The sequence below is a fragment of the Rhamphochromis longiceps genome, linkage group LG8 (genome assembly GCF_057381845.1).
Source record: "Rhamphochromis longiceps isolate RC_006_pf linkage group LG8, R_longiceps_female_GT1.1, whole genome shotgun sequence".
In the NCBI taxonomy this organism is placed as follows: Eukaryota; Metazoa; Chordata; class Actinopteri; order Cichliformes; family Cichlidae; genus Rhamphochromis; species Rhamphochromis longiceps.
In genome coordinates, this window is record NC_140564.1 from 14,273,892 (window position 1) to 14,292,911 (window position 19,020).

Sequence of the window (19,020 nt, forward strand, 5' to 3'; positions counted from 1 at the left end):
TGCGTGCGTGCGTGTGGGTGGTGTGGCTGATGGTGGGAGCTCTCTAAATAACAATGGTCTGTCTGAAATCCTGGAATAAGTTACATGTCTCTCCTCGGTGTGCGCGTTCGTGCGAACACATCTCCCTCTGTGCTTATGTGACAGGACGTGAACATAGGAGGATAAGACATCTATTTTAATGTCTTTTGTCGAGTCAAATGCCAGAAGAGAAAAACGAAACACAAAGTGGGCTGCTGCCGTGCTGCGTTCCAAACCATATTCAGTGCGCTGAAAGAGCCGAAAAGCTAATAATCACTGAGGAAAAAATGCCACAGAGCAGCCGTCCTAACCTTACAGATAAATCAAACGTTGTCATAACCGGCTGATGCCGTAAGTGCTAACATTTTTTCCCCGTTTCTAACATTGCTGTTTTCCTGCAAGTCAGAACCTCGGTGGGTATTTTTTTTTGCATCCTCCAAAACTCTTTGCCCCTTTTGAGGGCCTTGTTTCCATAGCAACAAGGGCTTTTGCGTGTGTGCGTGTGTGTGTGTCCAGCTCGACTTGTTGCATTTTGTGATGCTCACAAGCACTGAGCTGCGTCTCATGCTTCAGAGGACAGCAGCGCAGGGTAAAAGAGTGCAGCAGGTTTGTGGTTTCTTTTCAGGATAACTGGAATATTACCACACGTCTCCAGTCAGCATGTGCAGACGAGAGACGCTGGCTGACTATCAATGACATCTGAAACTGCTGCAAATGGCTGCTCTGCCTCGTGAATGTACTGTTATTTTCTTGTCTTCCCCATGTCATTTTCTTTTTTGTTTTGTTTTTTTTAATTTGCATTGATCAATACAGCAGCAGCTCTGCTCTGCCTAACAACATCTCTCTCATCCAGCCAGTTATCACAGTTTACCGAGCATGGCATATCCCGCTGACTCTCTTCCCCATCCTCCCTTTGTGGCTTCTGTCATTTTTGACTCTATTTCAAGTTACCTGTCACCAAATGTGCACATGTATTCCTCCAGGTGTTGAGCCACTTATTGGACTGTCTGCTAATGTGCATAACCCTTCTCCCTTCTCCTTGAAACTTCTCCCACTTCACCTCAGCTTCACTTGCCTATACATCCTAGACGTGCCACTTCATCTTACCCCTCCACCCACACCCGCGTCCCGTCTCCCAGACAGTCATTTGTCACCTGTATCTCCTGTTGATGATAACATCTGTCTGTTGGAAAATCAGTCGTCTGCCGTGTATCAAAGCGTAGAGAGGCTCATATACAGGTAGATAGCGTTGTCATCCTTCCACCTGTCAAAGCCAGCCCTCCCACTGTCTCCTCCCATGCTTCTCCTTTCCTGTGATGCCCTTGAGTCCTGACATTAAAGTCGAATCGCCACACACATAAAAACAAAATGCAAAAACACTAATCCCTTGTGCATTACGGCAGCAGATAGAATGTAACAGCTAATGTAGCTAATGATCATGTTGTAATTGCAGCTAACAATGTTTCTCATTATGTGCTGCAAATGTTAAATGTGTAATAGAGTGCTAAGTAAAACCACACTGCTTAACAGAGATGTAATCCGATTACTTTTTTCAAGTAATGATTAAAGTAAGGGATTACTATTGGGGCGACCGTGGCTCAGGGGATTGGGAATCGCATCTGCAACCGGAAGGTCGCCGGTTCGATCATTGGGCTCTCTGTCCTGGTCGTTGTGTCCTTGGGCAAGACACTTTACCCTACTTGCCTACTGGTGTTGGCCAGAGGGGCCGATGGCGCGATATGGCAGCCTCGCTTCTGTCAGTCTGCCCCAGGGCAGCTGTGGCTACAACCGTAGCTTGCCTCCACCAGTGTATGAATGTGAGAGTGAATGAATAGTGGTATTGTAAAGCGCTTTGGGTGCCTAGAAAAGCGCTGTATAATTCCAATCCATTATTATTATTGCAAAAACAGTAATTAGATTACCGTTACTTCCCGTAAGCACGCTGCGTTACTGCGTTGCTAAGAATGTCTCATGACATAAGCGAGTGCGACGTTCGTGGCAACAGCTGTGTGCAGATCAACAATGGATAATATATCGAGTGCGGAGAGAGTATGAGCGTGCAGTGTTTAAAGCGTGGAAGTACTGACCTTACTTTGAGTTTGATTCCATAAAAAGTGACAAAAACATTAGCGTCCGCTGTCAAAGGAGCTTGCAAAGAAAAGCGTCTGGACTTCTTTAAGTTGCTTGAAGACGTTTCACCTCTCATCCGAGAAGCTTCTTCAGTTCTAAGGTCAAATGGTGGAGAGTCCCAGATATAAGCCTAGTGGGAGTGACCCCCCACAGAGGGACAAAAGGACCCCCTGATGATCCTCTAATCGCCTGAGCCAAGGTGGGAAACTGGGCGTGGGTCCCAATCAGCCAGAGTTTCGGGTGTGTTCCCAGTTTCCCACCTTGGCTCAGGCGATTAGAGGATCATCAGGGGGTCCTTTTGTCCCTCTGTGGGGGGTCACTCCCACTAGGCTTATATCTGGGACTCTCCACCATTTGACCTTAGAACTGAAGAAGCTTCTCGGATGAGAGGTGAAACGTCTTCAAGCAACTTAAAGAAGTCCAGACGCTTTTCTTTGCAAGCTCCTTTGACTACGATGACCTGGATGACTGAGAACCTTCACAGACATTAGTGTCCGCTGTTCATTGCGTGGGAAGAAAACTTCTTTTTACAGCGAAAAAACCCCTAAACTTCCGAGCAAGTACCGACAGTGCGCTACCACGTAATGGGAAATTCACAGACAAACTCGCGGATTCTTCCAGTGACCGCTGCGGCACACCTGACCCAGGGCAAACCTCCGCCTACGCCACTCCTGCTTTACAGGTGAAAATAGAGCAACAGGACCACTGAGTCTTTTATTTTATTTATTTTCTGCTGTGTTTCACTTGCATCTATTTGAAAGACTGAGTGTAAACACAAAAAAATATTTTATTTTATGTGCTGGAATGTGCAGAAAATAGATTTAAATGTTAAACTAATTTCTTCCAGTCAGTGAATGTTGCATATAATTTAATGTTTGCTTGATGCATAAAGTTAAAGGATTAAAACTAATAAAAACAAGTTTTAAAAAGACACTTTTCCATTTGATTACATTTTGTATGATGGATTATGCAGATAATGTAGAATTGGGCTGAAAGATCTATCACTTTATCACCTATTCAGGTTGTAAATCGTGTTTTTAAAAAGTAACTAAGAAATTAATTACTTTCGAAAATAAGTAATCAGTAAAGTAATGGGATTACTTTTTTGGGGAAGTAATCAGTAATTAGTTACTGATTACTTTTTCCAAGTAACTTGACCAACACTGCTGCTTAATGTCAAATATAATGGTGTAATTTACATGATTTTTTTTAAAATAGATTATGTAATTATACCATTGACTAACGCAATACTGAATAACAATGCATTATCTTAGCATACAGAGTAATGTGTTAGGCAAATATTTTTGTTGCAGCCACTATATGATAGAATACTATGGAAAAGTTATATGCACTTTATATGTTTAGGTTCTTATCGATCACACAACACCTGGTAAAGATCTGAGTGGTGTCAAATTCAATCTGCAGACCAAGATTTAAAAAAGAATTTAAAAAGTTTAAACAGTATTTTACCAGACAGAATGAAGAAATGACAGGAGATGCTCTGTTTATGGTTCATGGTATATCATTAACTTTTTCCTGACATCAGTGAAAAATAATAAAAGGGATCAATGAAAAAAGAAATCCTAAGGAAAATTCTGTTTACATCCACTAGCAGGCTAGGGCTTTACTGTGTGGTGTTAGCATGTTCCTCCTGTGCTTACATGTCTTCTCTCTGTCTCCAAATCATTGAGAAAATGGTTGAAATGGCTAAAGCAAAGAATGCTGTGCTGCTAGTACAAAGTGGAGGGAAGTTTTCAGCTAATGCTAGCATAAGCTAGCTTAGCGTGGTGCATCTATAGTTCACAGTTGACTAAATTGGGAGGCTAAAGTTTTGGTTACAGGTTACAGCTTAATGTAGAAGTCTAGTTAAAAAAACAAACAAAACAAAACTGAATAGCCAACTTGTTAGAGTGACTAAGTAAACACAAAATGTAGAGATAGAAGTGAAAATATCATTTTTTGTTTATTAAAAGTTTAGCCATTAGTTCTCTTTGAACTGACGGGTTGAAGATGTTTTTTTATACACATACGTTTATCTCTGTTTCAAAGTTTTATGGGGATTGACCCTTGATGGGGAGGCTGGGGCTCAGGAGGTAGAGCAGGTCATCTACTAATGAGAGGGTTAGTGGTTCTGCATGCCGAAGTATCCTTGGGCAAGATAATGAACCCGAAGTTGGTCTGAGATGCATCCATCAGACACACTTCAGTAAATGGGTGTGAATGTTAGATAGACAGCACTTAACTGTAAAAAACAGTACGAATGTGTGTAACTGGGTGGATGAGGAGTGTTGTATAAAGTGCTTTGAGTGTTGGAATAGAGTAGAATAGCGCTATATTAGAACCGGCTCATTTACCATCTTGGCCTCTATGAACATAATAGTTAGATTTATGTTATCTTGACATGTGGATGGATGGTGCTGAGATGGCATTATTTCACTTTCTTAAAGAATATTCCAGAGCATCATATGCTAAGGGAGATATGACAGAAAGCAAAAAGGAATATTTAACCGTAAAATGTAAAATCCTCAGAGGAACTGTGTCAAGTTCTCCAAGATGCTCGGAACAGGTAGGCTATACCAATGTTTTTAACTTCATGAAGACAAAGTATTCATAAGGTTACTAAAAAAAGCAAAAAATCATTTGCACTTACTTTAAGTGCTAAAATGTTTGCAGGTACCTTATTACCATATTACTGTCGACAAGTATTATTGCAATAATTATATATTTTAAGCTATTTTCAATGTTTTGTTTGGAACAAAAACATCTCAAATAATTCAGGACTAGGAAATTCATGTTAGTGGGAATGAAGCTGTTTATTTATATATGTATTTTAAATATGCCTTATCAACTATTTGACAGATTGTTGCATAACTTGGTCCAGACGTTCATGCTGGCCTTATGATAAAAGCAGTGGACAAATAATGTAAAGTCAAAGATGCATCAAGCAAAAACTGGATGTTCTTGAAAAAATTACATTTAGCAGAATCAGAGTGCTGTAATTGCTACACATTACACATTTAATGTGCTCACATTAAAGCTGTTCTGTCCAGTTTAGCTGAGAATCATCAGTTAATGGACGGAGAGATATGGGACTTTTTGTGCTAAAGCCCTGATGGAAAATCAGAGTTGTTAAGAGAATAAGTAAGATGTATTGGCCCAGCAGTGAGTTTTCCCTTAGCCAAGTGCAATGGGGGTGTTGGACTGAACCCTACTATTTGGCATTCAGGTAAGTAAAAAACAAGGCAGGCAGTGCGACAATTAGGCTAATGGCAGTTGAGAATGGGCTCAGTGACTGGCTCGCAGTTTAATTGTTGTGAGATGGAGGAGGAGAAGCAGACTGACCGTGATGGGGATTTCAAGGTGGGGTTGTTGTAAAGATCCCAGCCCAGTCAGGTGTGCCAAACAGAGCAGAACAGTTGGCCAGGCATAGCAGATTCTGGAACAGCACAACTTGGCTCAGGTCTGATGTAACCTGCTGCCATTTCTAACAGCCAGTGTGGGAAAACGCAGGGGAGAGAGAAGATGGAAGGCAGCACAGAGGGATTGGAGGTTGTTTTGGGAGGGCTGGGAGCAAACGACTGAGGGATAAGAAACCGAGAGAAGACAGAAGTGGGAGGAATTAGAAGCAGCAGGGTAAGTGGTGATCAGAATTTGGGAAAGATGGTGGAAGAGAAAAAGACTAATGGATCCAAGAAGCAAGTGGGTAATAAACAGCCATAGCAGAACGAGCATGTAGTAGGAGGAAAATGAAAAATTACCAGATGAATGAAATTCAAAGTTTAATGTTTCTCTTAGGATGAATTGCACTGTGGCAATCTGTTACTTTTCAAACTATTGTGTCATCAGGTCTGCACTGTAAAAATGACAACTAGTATTTGTTAGTCTCAGTAAAACGTTCAATAAATAAATATTTGTCACTGGCAGCAAGTAAAAGCTTGTCAGTCCAACAAATTTGAAGTTGCACAAAGCTGCATGACAAGGATTTCTGAGTTACACAGACGACTACGGAAGTTTCCCTTGAGGAAGCCTTGCAGTTAACGGCATCATGCGTGTGCGCCACCTTGTGGCGGGGGTGCGATGTGCATGAGCTTTTGCATTTGCCTGAGCATCAAACTGATTGCTGGTAAAACTTGAGTGCATATACAAGGGAAACTTCCGTAGTCGTCTGTGTACCTCAGAAATCCTTGTCATCCCGGACGAGCCCCCAATGGGTGGCTGTAGCTCAGGTGGTAGAGCAGGTCATCTACTGATCGGAAGGTTGGTGGTTCGATTCCTGGCTTCCCCTAGTCTGCATGCCAAATATCCTTGGGCAAGATACTAACCCGAAATTGTTCTCCGATGCATTCATCGGAGTATGAATGTGTGTGAATGTCAGTTAGAAAGCACCTAGGAAAAATGTGCTTGTGCGAATGGGTGTGAATGGGTGAATGCACAAGTTGTGTAAAGCGCTTTGAGTGCTCAGAAGAGTAGAAAAGCGCTATATAAGAACCAGTCCACAAGTTTTAACTTGCATATGCACACACACACACACTTTAGCTTTCAGTACACATGTTAACACCTCAATTATTGGGCCGTATTTCTTTAGAAGAAAGAAATAACAAACACAACAAAATCCCAGGGGAGCACCCTTTTTATGACAGGCCTGATCCCTTGATCATACCTGCATCACAGCAAAAATAAACAAAATAAAACTCCATATTATTATGTTGTGACACACGAATGATGGCACCAACCACACAGTTCGCTTGATGTTTTTATTTGGTTTTTATTTGAGACGTAATTGGCTGATGGAGCCACACCCCACCACGTACCCCATCGCCCAACCTAGGTCGGGGAGCTGTCTGACCTAGCCAACCCCCCTCCACCCCCACCCCCATGGGGGGAGGGGGAAATTGGCCACGACCACCTGCGTCCCCAGCCCATGGACCAGTGGCAGGAATGAGTTGGATCAGGGGGCCGTCCGCGTGGCAAGCGGGGAGGCGTAATTGGCCGATGGAGCTCCGGTGTGTCTCAGCCTCCCCTGCAGCCGAGCCACAAGCCACACACCGCCCCAGACGCACTTCCAGTTTACTTGCTGTGTGAACAACTAGCATGCTTTCACTACTCTGTAACACAACAGCGCCTGTGACCTCACAAGGTTAAACAAAAAATCCAAGTTGTCAGAACTTGTGTCTCCATCTTAGTGAAATCTGACTGAAGTCAGCACAAGTTGATAAAAGCTCATGTTGAATCAGGTCCACTTGAATTTTTTTAAGTGTTTCTGCTTTACAGTTTACATTTAACTTTATCTGCTGCTTGCTTGTGAAAGCATTCGGTCACTAAATGGACCATCCAGGCTAAACTGTACTTTGTATGTTTATGATGAAATTTTAGCATTATTTCACACAAAGTGTTTACTATGCCGAAAGGCAGTAACAAATATGCTATATATAGAATATAAAGGAGCAAAAGATGACCTGTTTTTTTCTTTTTGTCAAACTAAAAACATATCTAAGGCTTTAATAGATCTAATGAAGTATTTCCATCAAGTCTTGGTGGAGTGTAAACCAGTTTGGACTCTGATTGAATGTTAATGTTGCGCTGAGTTTACGAGCAACGAGTAATCAGAGTTGCCTGCTGTGGCCTTATTCTGGTGTCAGAGTGTAAGAATATTACCAGAATTTGAGAAAAGCAGTGCCTCAGGCAGGGAGCTCTAATGTTTACTCATTAATGTATTTGCCAAAGCAAATTAGTGGTATAAACACATTTTCTACACTCTCAGAAATAGGGGTACCAAAGTGTACCAAAAAGGGTACAAATGCTTGTCGCTGGGGGTGTTCCTTTTTGAAGGACATTTCTGTACCCTTTAGGCTTGGTACATTTTTGTACCTTATAAAGTTGTACCATCTGAAGTACAATCATGTACTTTCCTAAGACATAAATGTACCTTCAAACTATAGTACAGAAATGTTCCCTTGAAAAGGGTACAATAGGGTACCTATGAGGGTACCCCCCCAGCGACAACCTATTTCGTACCTAAAGAGACAAAAATGTACCCCCAATAGTCCAAAATATTTGGTTATTTAACTATTTATTTTCGATAATAGAATCACATCAAAGCATTTAAACAACCACAGGAATACATCCTTGATTACATTCATACATTGCCATAGGACATGTTAAGAAAAATCATTTAAAAAAAAAGTAAACAATCACATAAAGACATTAAACACCTGAACACAATGTTTTGACGGATCACAGAGATGTCATGTATTTAAAAAACTGTCCACACAAATGTTTTGCTCTACTTCATCAAGCCAGAATATATATATGTCATATATATAGACAAAGTGGAAAATGTTCTTGCAATCACGTCACACAGAATACCTCAAGGACACAAACAGTCTATCATCAACTAAATAGGTGTCTAGAGCTTGAAAATCTAATTCATTTCCTGGATTGAACAGGATCCAGTCATTGTCAACTGCCACTTGGTAAGCATGGAAATGACATTCATAAGTGCGAGGAAGTAACAGTTTCCCACACAATACCCAACAAGTATCAACATTCAAAATATACTTGATTTTAAAGAATATAGGTATGGCTTCAGTGTGTACATGGCCAACTACAAAAACATCCTCAAGTTCATATTTGACACTGCTGACAGATATAGCAGACACACGCTGAAGCACTTTATCCTGAAAATGCACATCTGTAAAACTTTTGTTCATTTCCAGAGCATTCTGTAAGTCACCTGGCAGAGATGAAAATGGCACACTGACACTTGTGCTGAGTGAATGTTCAAAGTCAACAAGCAACCTACCTGAAGAAAACTCCCAGCACTGTTTCATTTGATGACGATTGCTAAGAGTTGCAGTGATGTTTACAAAGTTTTTGCATTTACTCGCTATATTTTTGAAATATTGATGCTTGCTTTCATATCTCATACACCATAAAGGGCGAAGAGGACCATACATCAAAATCAGCCTTGGGTAGTGAATAAGGTAGTGACACTTGGGTGTTAAAACATTTCCAAAGACTTTTGTAGTCATTTCAAGAAATTCTTGAATAAGCAGGTTTAAATGAGCAAGCTCATCTTTTCTCACATTTGTAGCCATTACACGATCTACGATTTCTGAACATAATAAGAACACATGCCAATATGGAGTGCCAGGTGGAACATGGGGAGCCATTAAAAAAAGGCAAGAGCCTGAAAAGGCACCATTTTTGACTGGCTGATCCAACTATGTTAGAATTTCGAAGCATCTTTTCCGTCAGTGGCACTGGTCTGTTCGGCTTGTCATTCCTCCCAAACTTCACATTTTTCAGCTCATCATTGATTTCATATATGGTGATGTGCTTTTCCCTGTGAGCTTTACAAATAACCAAGTTCATTACCAAAGGAATAACCCCCTCCAGCAAGTCGTGCATTACATCTGGGGGAAGAGACTGGGTCACATCAAAATAAGGCAGTGCATCAAATGTACAGTTACCATACACACCGTACAAAGCAGCACTCTCTGGGTTGTTTTCCACACAGTTTATGTGGTACTCATGTACTTTGGTTGTTCTAATAACAAAATGGTCCTCACAAAAGTGCTGTTGTATCTCCGAGTGCGAGGCCATACAAAATCGGCATATTCTGCCTGTATTGAAAGACATTGAGAAACGCCCAATCATATGAGCAGAAAGGTTGTCGCATGAAATGGTAGCAAGAGCAGCATGAACTGTGTGCTCTACTTCATCGACACAGATAGTGAAACCCTCTGTGGACAGCATCTTCAAGTCAGTTATCAAGGGCTGAAGTATAGTTTCAAGCCCACACTCTTTTAAATGTGAATGGCGAACCAGTAAGGCTAAATGAATGTGACTCAACTTTGAGCGATGTTTTCCACTTATGTTTCCTATAGTATAATAAAATGCACAGATTTTGTATTTATTTTGTTTTGCACCAAGTGGGTTCACAATTTCAAATTCATCTTCATAAAAATGAAGTCTTAGAGCTTGAGGATGGTCTTTGAAAAATGAGTGGTCTTTAAAATACATGCCATCTTTGTAATCAGTCAAAACATCATCATCTTGATTTCTGTGGTTATCCAGAACAATTTGTTCCCACACATCCTCCACCTGACAGTATTTGTTTAATACCTGTAGGATTGGAACATACGAATAACTACCAATTTTCACACCAGAATGGTCTCTTACTGTGTAACTGATAGGTTCTGTCATGTTCATTTTTGATTTGCAGTGTTCTTTTATCATAAATGGTGAACGAATTGAATCACATGCTTTCTGGAAAAAATCTGAAGTAGACAAAACCTGCTCAAGTTCTGGACAATCACTGAGGCGGAAACCATGTTTATCCAAATGATAACGAATAAACGAGTCGTAGTTTTCTTTAAAAAAAACACAAAAGAAAACTAAGATCATCAACGATGTCTTGCTGAACAGAGTGTGGAAGGTTATTTTTTTCAGTACATTTGAGAATAAAGCTAAATAAATGATCTCCTAAATTATCAAGCAAACTGTCCATACTAGGTGGTGTGGGCTGCTGAACTGTGTGCGTCTCGTCTGAACTGTGTGTGTGTGGGTCTTCAACCTCTTTGTGTGCATGGTTTTCAAATCCATCTTCAACTACCTCAAGGCTATTCAAAACAGAGGGTTTGTGTTTGCGATACACATGGCGTCGAAAAGAGTGATACTTGGAAAAAGCTGCCTGGCAGTCATTTATTCCACAAGTGATGCTGAAATGAGGCTCATGTGCGTGTACTAACCCAACATGTATAATCAACTTCCTCAGAGTAAATGCCCTTTTTGAACATTTTGAACATTTGTGGAGTGGGGGCATATTTAATAGAGTTGGTTAAGTACCCTGGCGACACTTACTGGCAGGGGTTTGTCTCCCTGGTCTCCTATGTTGACAATGCAGTTCTGAAGAAAGACAAGTGTTTTCTTGAAGTATGCAGGGTAGGTCATGTTGAACATGAAGAAGGTGGAGAATGCTGAGATGTAGGCCTCATCCAGCGAGACCTTCTTCAGTGGCAAATCCTTGGTCATTTGAAGAACATTTTGAAGAACAGCAGTGAAGTTTTCGCTAAAGCGGCGACAGATGTTGTCTTGGCAGGGATGCATTAAATCAACCTCATAACACAACTGGAAATGAAAAGAGCAGAATAGACAAAAGAATGACATTTTACATTGAGGATTTAAATTTTTGACATGTTTAAAGACACAGACTGGAGATAAATGTAAAGTGCTTTAACCCGTGAACAAAAATTCTAAAGATAATGAACAGATCGATTAATCAGTTAGTACAGAAAATAATAATCAGATTTAGAGACAAAAAATCATTAGCTGTTTCCCCAATCATCTTAACAATTCTTACCCCTGCAGATGTCCCCAGGAATGGATATCTCTTTAATAGGTCCACAGTACACATTCCTTCAGCTACCTCTCGACGTCTCCATGCAAAGGTTTTTGTCATGCGGTCTTTCACCAGTGCTGTGTCAGGATGTAGCTTCTTGTGCTGATCATTTAGCACCTTGATATGAGCATCAACGGAGGCTGCATCTTCCCCCACAAAGCACGAATCCTTTGTCAAAACAGATATCAGTATTATCATAAGTAAAATCTGATAAGTTAATGTTACTCGAAATGCGGTAATTTGTACACCAAATGCTTTGAAAAAAATGCAAAAATGTTGAATAGGAATTGCAAGTTGAGCTGACTTTTGTTAAATCAACTGTGAAGTTCCTTTTTCTATGTTAATGTTATCTGTTAACATGTTTCTTTCAATTAATGTTTACTTTTAGCTTTACAGTGAACATAATAAGACTACATATGTTACCTTAGCTCTTAAAGGCTGAGGGTGTGAGGACTTACGAGAGAGGGCTTCAGTCTCTTCAGACAGGAGCTGCTGGATTCCTCTGTGGTCCGATGTTTCTGCGTGCGTCCAAACTTTTCTTTAACCCGGTTCACTTCTTCGTTGCTGATTAGGGGAGCCCGTTCTGCTTTGAACTTTCTCTTGAGTTGGCTGTGCCAGGTGTCCTAGTTGTTTCAAATGTATATAAGTAGTTAATTATGCTTACTTTATATTAATATAATCTATAAAAGAAACAAAAAAGGAGAGGTACTCACATAACCATTTCCGTGTACATCTCTTAAAGGATACTTCACAATCAGGGCTTTGATTACCTGGATGTAGTCTGAGTGGGTTGGGTACCTGTTTCAAACATAAGAAAGACAACCCACAGTGCACTGATTACTCTTATCCTTTCCTGGGGGCTTTTCTGTTCTTCAATTCTTCTAATCATATTGTTATTACCGTAAATAGTATGTTGTAGACCAATGTCAAATCAATGTAGCTAAAGTTGATTTTAATTTTTTAAAAATGGGCGTGGACAAACAGCCACATCTCTCCCAAACTTAATAACATAATAATAACAATAAGCTATCATTGTGAATCTGTCTATATTCCCCAAAAGGAAGTTACAATTAATTCTCTTGATTAATTGTTAATATAAATTAACTGGTAATATAAAAATGTAAGTAAGTGTACTCCCTGCACAGAGCTTACAGCTCTCATATTCGAAAATCCCACTAAGTAGGTGGAATGGTACAAATGTGTACCTTCCATTGTTTAAAATCCCTTTGAGCGGGAAACAAGTTAGATGGGATAAATTTTGCTTAGAAAACGATTTTGTTAATAGCTATATTTACATACTAGCATGTTTTGAGAAATTATTGATTTTTTTACATTTTTGTACACGGTTCGACACTATTTATTGATAAAACACTCGAATACGGCGGGCAGACAGACGTTGAACATTCCACCAACAGTCTAAATAGTCCACATTTGTACCTTTCTTTGTTTAAAACTTAGCTAACTGCTAGCTTTCGCCCATGTTAAATCTAGCTCTTCGGACTTTTGCTAACTCTACTGTAAAATTACACGTTGTAATTTTTATAAAAACACAAAATCACACCCGACTTACCTCTAAATCTTTGCGCCTCGTCGTCTGACACATCAATGCCTTCTTCCATCAACCTTTTAAGGAGCTCCTCCGTGGATAACCCCCTGAGAGTCATTTTCTGTGTCAACGCTAATCAGCGCGGAGGCGGAGCACTCATCACTGCTGCCTTTTCGGCCTTTGGGATTAATGCGCGTTGCGAACTTGACACATGAAAATACAACATTGTGGTATTAATGCGCAGTTGTTTAGAAACCGTTATGCTGTCTTGGCGAACTATATTTGTAACTTACAAAATGTAGTCACCGTAACATAAAAATCTGCTTGACATTTTAACTTCCAAAGAACCTCGGTTTAACTTGATGTTGCAAATTCCATAAAAACCTCACAATTAATGAACAATTCTAGGATGTAGTTAAAGCAAAAAAGTAAAGTCCAAACATAACAGTAAAATGATTTCACGTTTTTGAAAGATTTAAAACATTAAAAAATTATAACTGGAACTTAATAAAATGGAAATGGACCAGTTTTTTTTAACATCATTTGGTTGTGCCTGCATGTCATTGTGTGTGTGTTTTTTTTTAAAATATAATTTAACATAACTTACACAAAGGTAGGTTACAGATATTCTTTGCATCATAGGATAATTTACGTACAGAGGAGAGGACCAACAGATTTGATTATAACATGTAGCTTTTATGAGCACACTCACATCTCATATGAATTTTACAATTAACCAGGCCCATCCAGATTTTCCCATGCTGACCCATTACCACATTCTGCCACTGCAGTACAGGTCAAAATGGTACAGATTTGTACTTTATTTCAAATTGAACCTTTAAAGGGGCATTTCTGGACTTTTAAAGACCAGTATTGTACTTTTAAGGGAACATTTTAAAAAAATGTACCTATAGGTACAAAAATGTTCTTCTCTCGTACCTCTATTTCTGAGAGTGTAGGAGACAGATGATGATAGAGGATCCTCTTCTGAGCAGGTGGCTGTGAAGACCGCTTCTCCTTCATCCTTCCCCTCATTGATTGTGTGCAACCCGTGGTGGTGCGAGGCAGAAGCACGGGGCTGTCAACCGTGATGATCGACAGAATTGAATTAGCCGCGATGTACTTAGTGGACACGGAAAGCAGATACTCTGTTGGGCATTTGTGATTAGATTGAAAATGGTGTCATCTCATTTAAGGCTCCTCCAAATGCCTGCTCCCTGGTCACCTCTTATGAATGTCAAAACTTGGTCAGTAGTTCCCAAAGCCAGTTGTAACTATGAAATATTTGTCTGAAAGGGAAACTGCTGAGAAGTAAGCGGAGTAATAAAAAGGTGGGATGCTGGTGGGTGACTTACAACACTGTGTTTTAAGTTTGAGACACACTCCTTCAATAGATTTACTCAAGGTTTTGATCCAGTTTGAATATCTGGGAGAAACTGGAAGAGATATAGACTCTACAGCTGATGAAAAATTTGCACTATAGGCACTAAACTAACCCTGGGGAAGGAACCACTAGAGACCAAAGACAGGGAACTAAAGAGTACACTCTGACCAAAACAACAGGGAAGACTGGGACAACATATACACAGGAGGGTGATTGGGGGAAGATGAGACACATGGGAAACACAGGAAGTAAATCATGACTAATGAGACAAGGGAAGTCAAACTCAACATAATGCACATGAGACAAGAGGCTATAACAATAAAACAGGAAACATAACTAATACTGAGACTGAGACAAAGACACCCAAACAGATCAAAGATGAACATAGAGACCAAACAGACACGAGACACTAAATTCATAAAGCAATAACAAGCCCATAACCCAGCGGTCCCCAACCTTTTCTGCCCCACGGACCAGTTTAATGTCCGACAATATTTTCTCAGACTGGCCTTTAAGGCGTCGCGGATAAATACAACAAAATAAATGATACGACCAAGACAAAAACTGGTATTTTGTAAATATAATAATAAACCCGAATTCACTCTGTAATTGTGTAACTTTATTAGCAGCGTCCTCCTGAAATGCGTCAACAACATTGAGAGTGACATCCTCCTCTCTGCCCGTTAATGCTCTCTGGTCGCTATGGTATCACGTAAAATATTTCTTTCAAAATAAGACACACAACTACAACACAGGAAAAGACAGAGTTAACGATTAAAGGCCCGAAAACCATAAATTTCACACCCGAGTCTCAACTCACGGTACTGGTGTACTGGTCCGTGGCCCGGGGGTTGGGGACCGCTTCTCCACTCTACAGCCTGGTGAAAACCAAAGCAAAGGATTCTATGCACAGTACACCCAAGGATTCATGAGTTTTTTTGCAGCAAAACAGTCTTTTTAACATGACTGTATATAAAATATGGTCGCCACAGTCATGTGTAAGTTTCTGAGCAAAATATGGATCTGAGGTAGATCTGACCCACTCCCTACATCTGTCTCTCTATGGGAACAGATTGTAGGTTGTGGTGGTTACCATTTGTGCCTTTATGGGACAGCAAACAGTGTAAATTAAAAATTGGGATACTAAAGCATTGCAGCACTGCTTGAGCATGTTGTTGCATCTTTAAAAAAGGTGAACATATGCCAGTTATCTGTTGTAGTTTGGGTCATTTCTTTTTTTTTCTATGAGAGCATTTAAAAACCCACTGAGGTTTGAACCACCACTGTGTGCAAACATCCGTGGGCTGCCTGTGTGAGGTCCGTTCCACAGCGCAGCCAATTTTCCAGTGTCATCCTGGTGACGGTTATTTGCAGCAGTGAGGGCTGTTTGTCCAGTCATGGAGCTGATATGGCTCTGAGGCAGCTGTTCAAATTAACTGTGATGTGTGAGGACTTAATCTAAACATGCTACTGTGATTTTTATAGAGACAAATGAACACTGTCAGGTCTGCTGTGCCAAGCGTTGCTGGTGAAAGGATAACGTCGGTTTCCTTTGGTATGCTGATACAATCACCCTTAATGCGACAGCTAAATTTTTTTTAAATCACCTTTTTCTTTTCTTTCCCAACTTTACTGGCAGAGAAAGTAATCACTTTGAAGCTGAATGGAAATTGGATTCTGCTTGATTAAATCATACCGAACACATCAGAGGAAGCACTCGTCAAAACGCAGCAAATTGGCGGTCGCCTGAGAAGCGACGATTCGGGTTGAAGTTAATATACTGAACCACGTGGACGTGAGTTTAAGTTTACATTAATGTCCTCTGGAGAGCACTTCTTTGAATAGCGCAGATGCTTGTTTGTGGCTGTAGTTTTACTTCCCTTCTCCAACCTGTTTCTCCTGAGAATCATCTTTGTGCATACCTGAGGCTGCGCAACGACTCCCGGCAGGAGACTTTGAAGAGAAAATCTTGGCAGGAGCTTCTGTCTCCAAAAACTTTTGTGGTCCAGTGCTTGAATTATTTAAAAGGGAAGTTAAGGCTGTGGATTCAAACTTTTTTTTTCTCCTCCAGTATTGGAGGAGAAGGCGGCAGCAGCAGAAGAGGAAGAGGCTGTTAAGGGTTTGTGCGATGGGTTTATTTTCTCTCAGCCAAGCCACAAGCTGGGTATCTGGACCAATAGAATAGCATTAAGCATTAGCCTGACTGCTGTCCTCTCCCTACTGCTCAAACAGATGTGCCATAACAATCATCCCATACGCACAGAGGGTGTGTGTTTGTGTGTGTGTTAGTGTGATTGAAAATGAAAATGATTCTGATAGGACAGGGTGGAACGAAAGGAGAGCAAATGGGTAAAGAGGAGCAAAGCAGAGGATAGCATATTACACTCAAACAGAGAATTTAGGACCTCCAACTGCCATCTCTGTCACCAATCACAGACCTATTCTCTCCTGTTTGCGCAATGCAACAGTCCAGCATCTCATTTGAGATGTACTACATCAGAGCAGCCTTCTACAGCCAGCCAAACGGACCAACCATCCAGGCCTTTGTTCCTGGACTAAACTGAAGTGTTTCCAAGCCAGGTCTGTGTGCTCCCAGTGGTGTGTGAAGGACTTAATGCTAGGATCCATTTCAGTGATACAGATGTTGCCATCGTGTAGTCAAGTTAACGGCCAAATCTGATGGGACTGATAAAGTGGCTGGACAATCGTAAAAGTAAGGCTTCTTTGATAGCATGTAGCAGAGAAAACAATTGCCATTTTTAGCACCGCTGTTAATGAGTGCTGCACAGACGTTGTGGCTGGTGTTGGTGCAGTGTTCACAATCAAAGGAGCACGTGTCCCCAACCTGTAGCCTTGGCTGACCCACTTCAGCTCTGTGCTGCACATTCACTTTCCTAATTGCCCACCTGTGGGCATGCTAATTGGCTTAGTACACTGATTTTAATCAGGGAGAGTACCACGATTAAGGCCCCAAGACTGCCTCCATGAAGTAAAGGCATGGCAAAAAACGTCAAAGAGAGAAAGGAAGGACTTTGAAAGGTGTTTGAAATGACTGTTTAGCAAATGAAAACAAAGTACTTGTGGCATTTTGAGCCACCTCGCACGCAAGCGAGTACTTAATGATCCGCATTAAAGCAGAGATTTAATAAGGAATCTGTAGAAGGCTATTAGCTACGCCTTTGATTTATTCATCGGGGGACTGAAGCAGCACAATAAAAATGGAAATAACTCCTGGCCTTTTTAGACTACTGCTCAAGGGAACACCCAAACAGAATAAGAATTTGGATCCAGAGGGTGTCTGTATCTTGTTGGGAGATGATAGCTGGTTAGAGGTTTCGGTCCATGATGGCATAATCAGTGATGGTGCAGGACTGCAATAAATTGACTCTGCTCCAATCCACTGTGCACAGAAGGTCCTAATGCAAATTGAATTATGTATAAACTTATTCATAATGCTAATTTTTCACTTTCTCTTTGCTTAATGAGCCAAACACAAAAGAATCTCTGATTTTTTTTATTTTTTTATATAGTTTTTATAGGTATACATTTAATGTAGCAGAGGCAAATGCCCGATCTCCCTGAGCATTCGGTAACTTATCAGTCATCTGATCCTACTTTCTAACAGCTTTCTTGTTCTGTATCCAAACCCAAGCCTGGTTTTGCAGGTTTCTTTCTTCCTACAGTGCTTGCACACAGGGAACATGCCATTGTTGGGGCTCTCTCTGCATTATTGTTGGGTCTGTAGTGTAAAGCGCCTTGAGGCGACTGCTGTTGTTGTGATTTGGCACTATATAAATGAGTGAACTGAATTGAATTTCTATTAAAAAAACTGGAATAATGACTTTTCTGTTATAATACCTTTTTTCTTTATAAAGCATGACAGATCTCCACACTCTTTCAGTGAAGTGATTGCTTTTCAATACCTTAAAGATCAGCGTTGGCGGCTCTACAAAATGAACATTATTTTCAACACGTTTGGGGGCTTTATGATCTGGTCCCTTTCATTATTTATACGCTGATCAAAACAAATACTTGTAATACAATATGCAATTGACCGCAGATTAATTAAGTGTTGAGATCTTCTGCCCATACTAATTAGATTATACTTGAAGCTCCTTGTGTGTTTTCGCTGTGTGATTACATATTACAGCAGCTGCCGTTTCATTTACCAGTGAATATTTTCAGAGGTTATACGTCTTTTTTGTTTTGCAAAAGTCTTAGTCTGTATAATTAATTTGACTTTGGTTGCTGATGAATTTCCCAACTCTTTTCAACAAAATAATATGGATTAATTCTCAGCATGCCTTACACATCTCGCAAAACTCTTGATGAAAAATGCCAAAAAGGAACCTGAATGCTGTAAACTGAATTTTCTTTTAATGTTTGGTATTTCTTTAATAACTTTCTTTCTTTAACAACCGTTTTATATGCGATATAAAGGCACAGTGGTACTCTATTATTAAAGTAGCATATTATTGTGCACAGTCGGGTTTTTGGGGCAGTGTTACTGAAACAGCAGAAGTCTATAACACACTTTAA

General features: G+C 40.4%; 1 protein-coding gene across 1 annotated transcript; it reads right to left on the reverse strand.

The window, feature by feature from the left end:
- Window positions 1-8,366: 8,366 nt before the first annotated feature.
- LOC146663235 (sterile alpha motif domain-containing protein 3-like) lies at window positions 8,367-13,215 on the reverse strand. The gene is made up of 6 exons (XM_085417361.1): window positions 13,122-13,215; window positions 12,757-12,775; window positions 12,265-12,349; window positions 12,010-12,174; window positions 11,513-11,719; window positions 8,367-11,280 (listed from the first exon to the last, which is right to left on the reverse strand). The coding sequence occupies exons 1-6, from the start codon at window positions 13,213-13,215 to the stop codon at window positions 10,978-10,980; spliced, it is 873 nt and encodes a 290-aa protein (XP_085273487.1). The 3' UTR covers window positions 8,367-10,977.
- Between the last annotated feature and the right edge of the window lie 5,805 nt (window positions 13,216-19,020).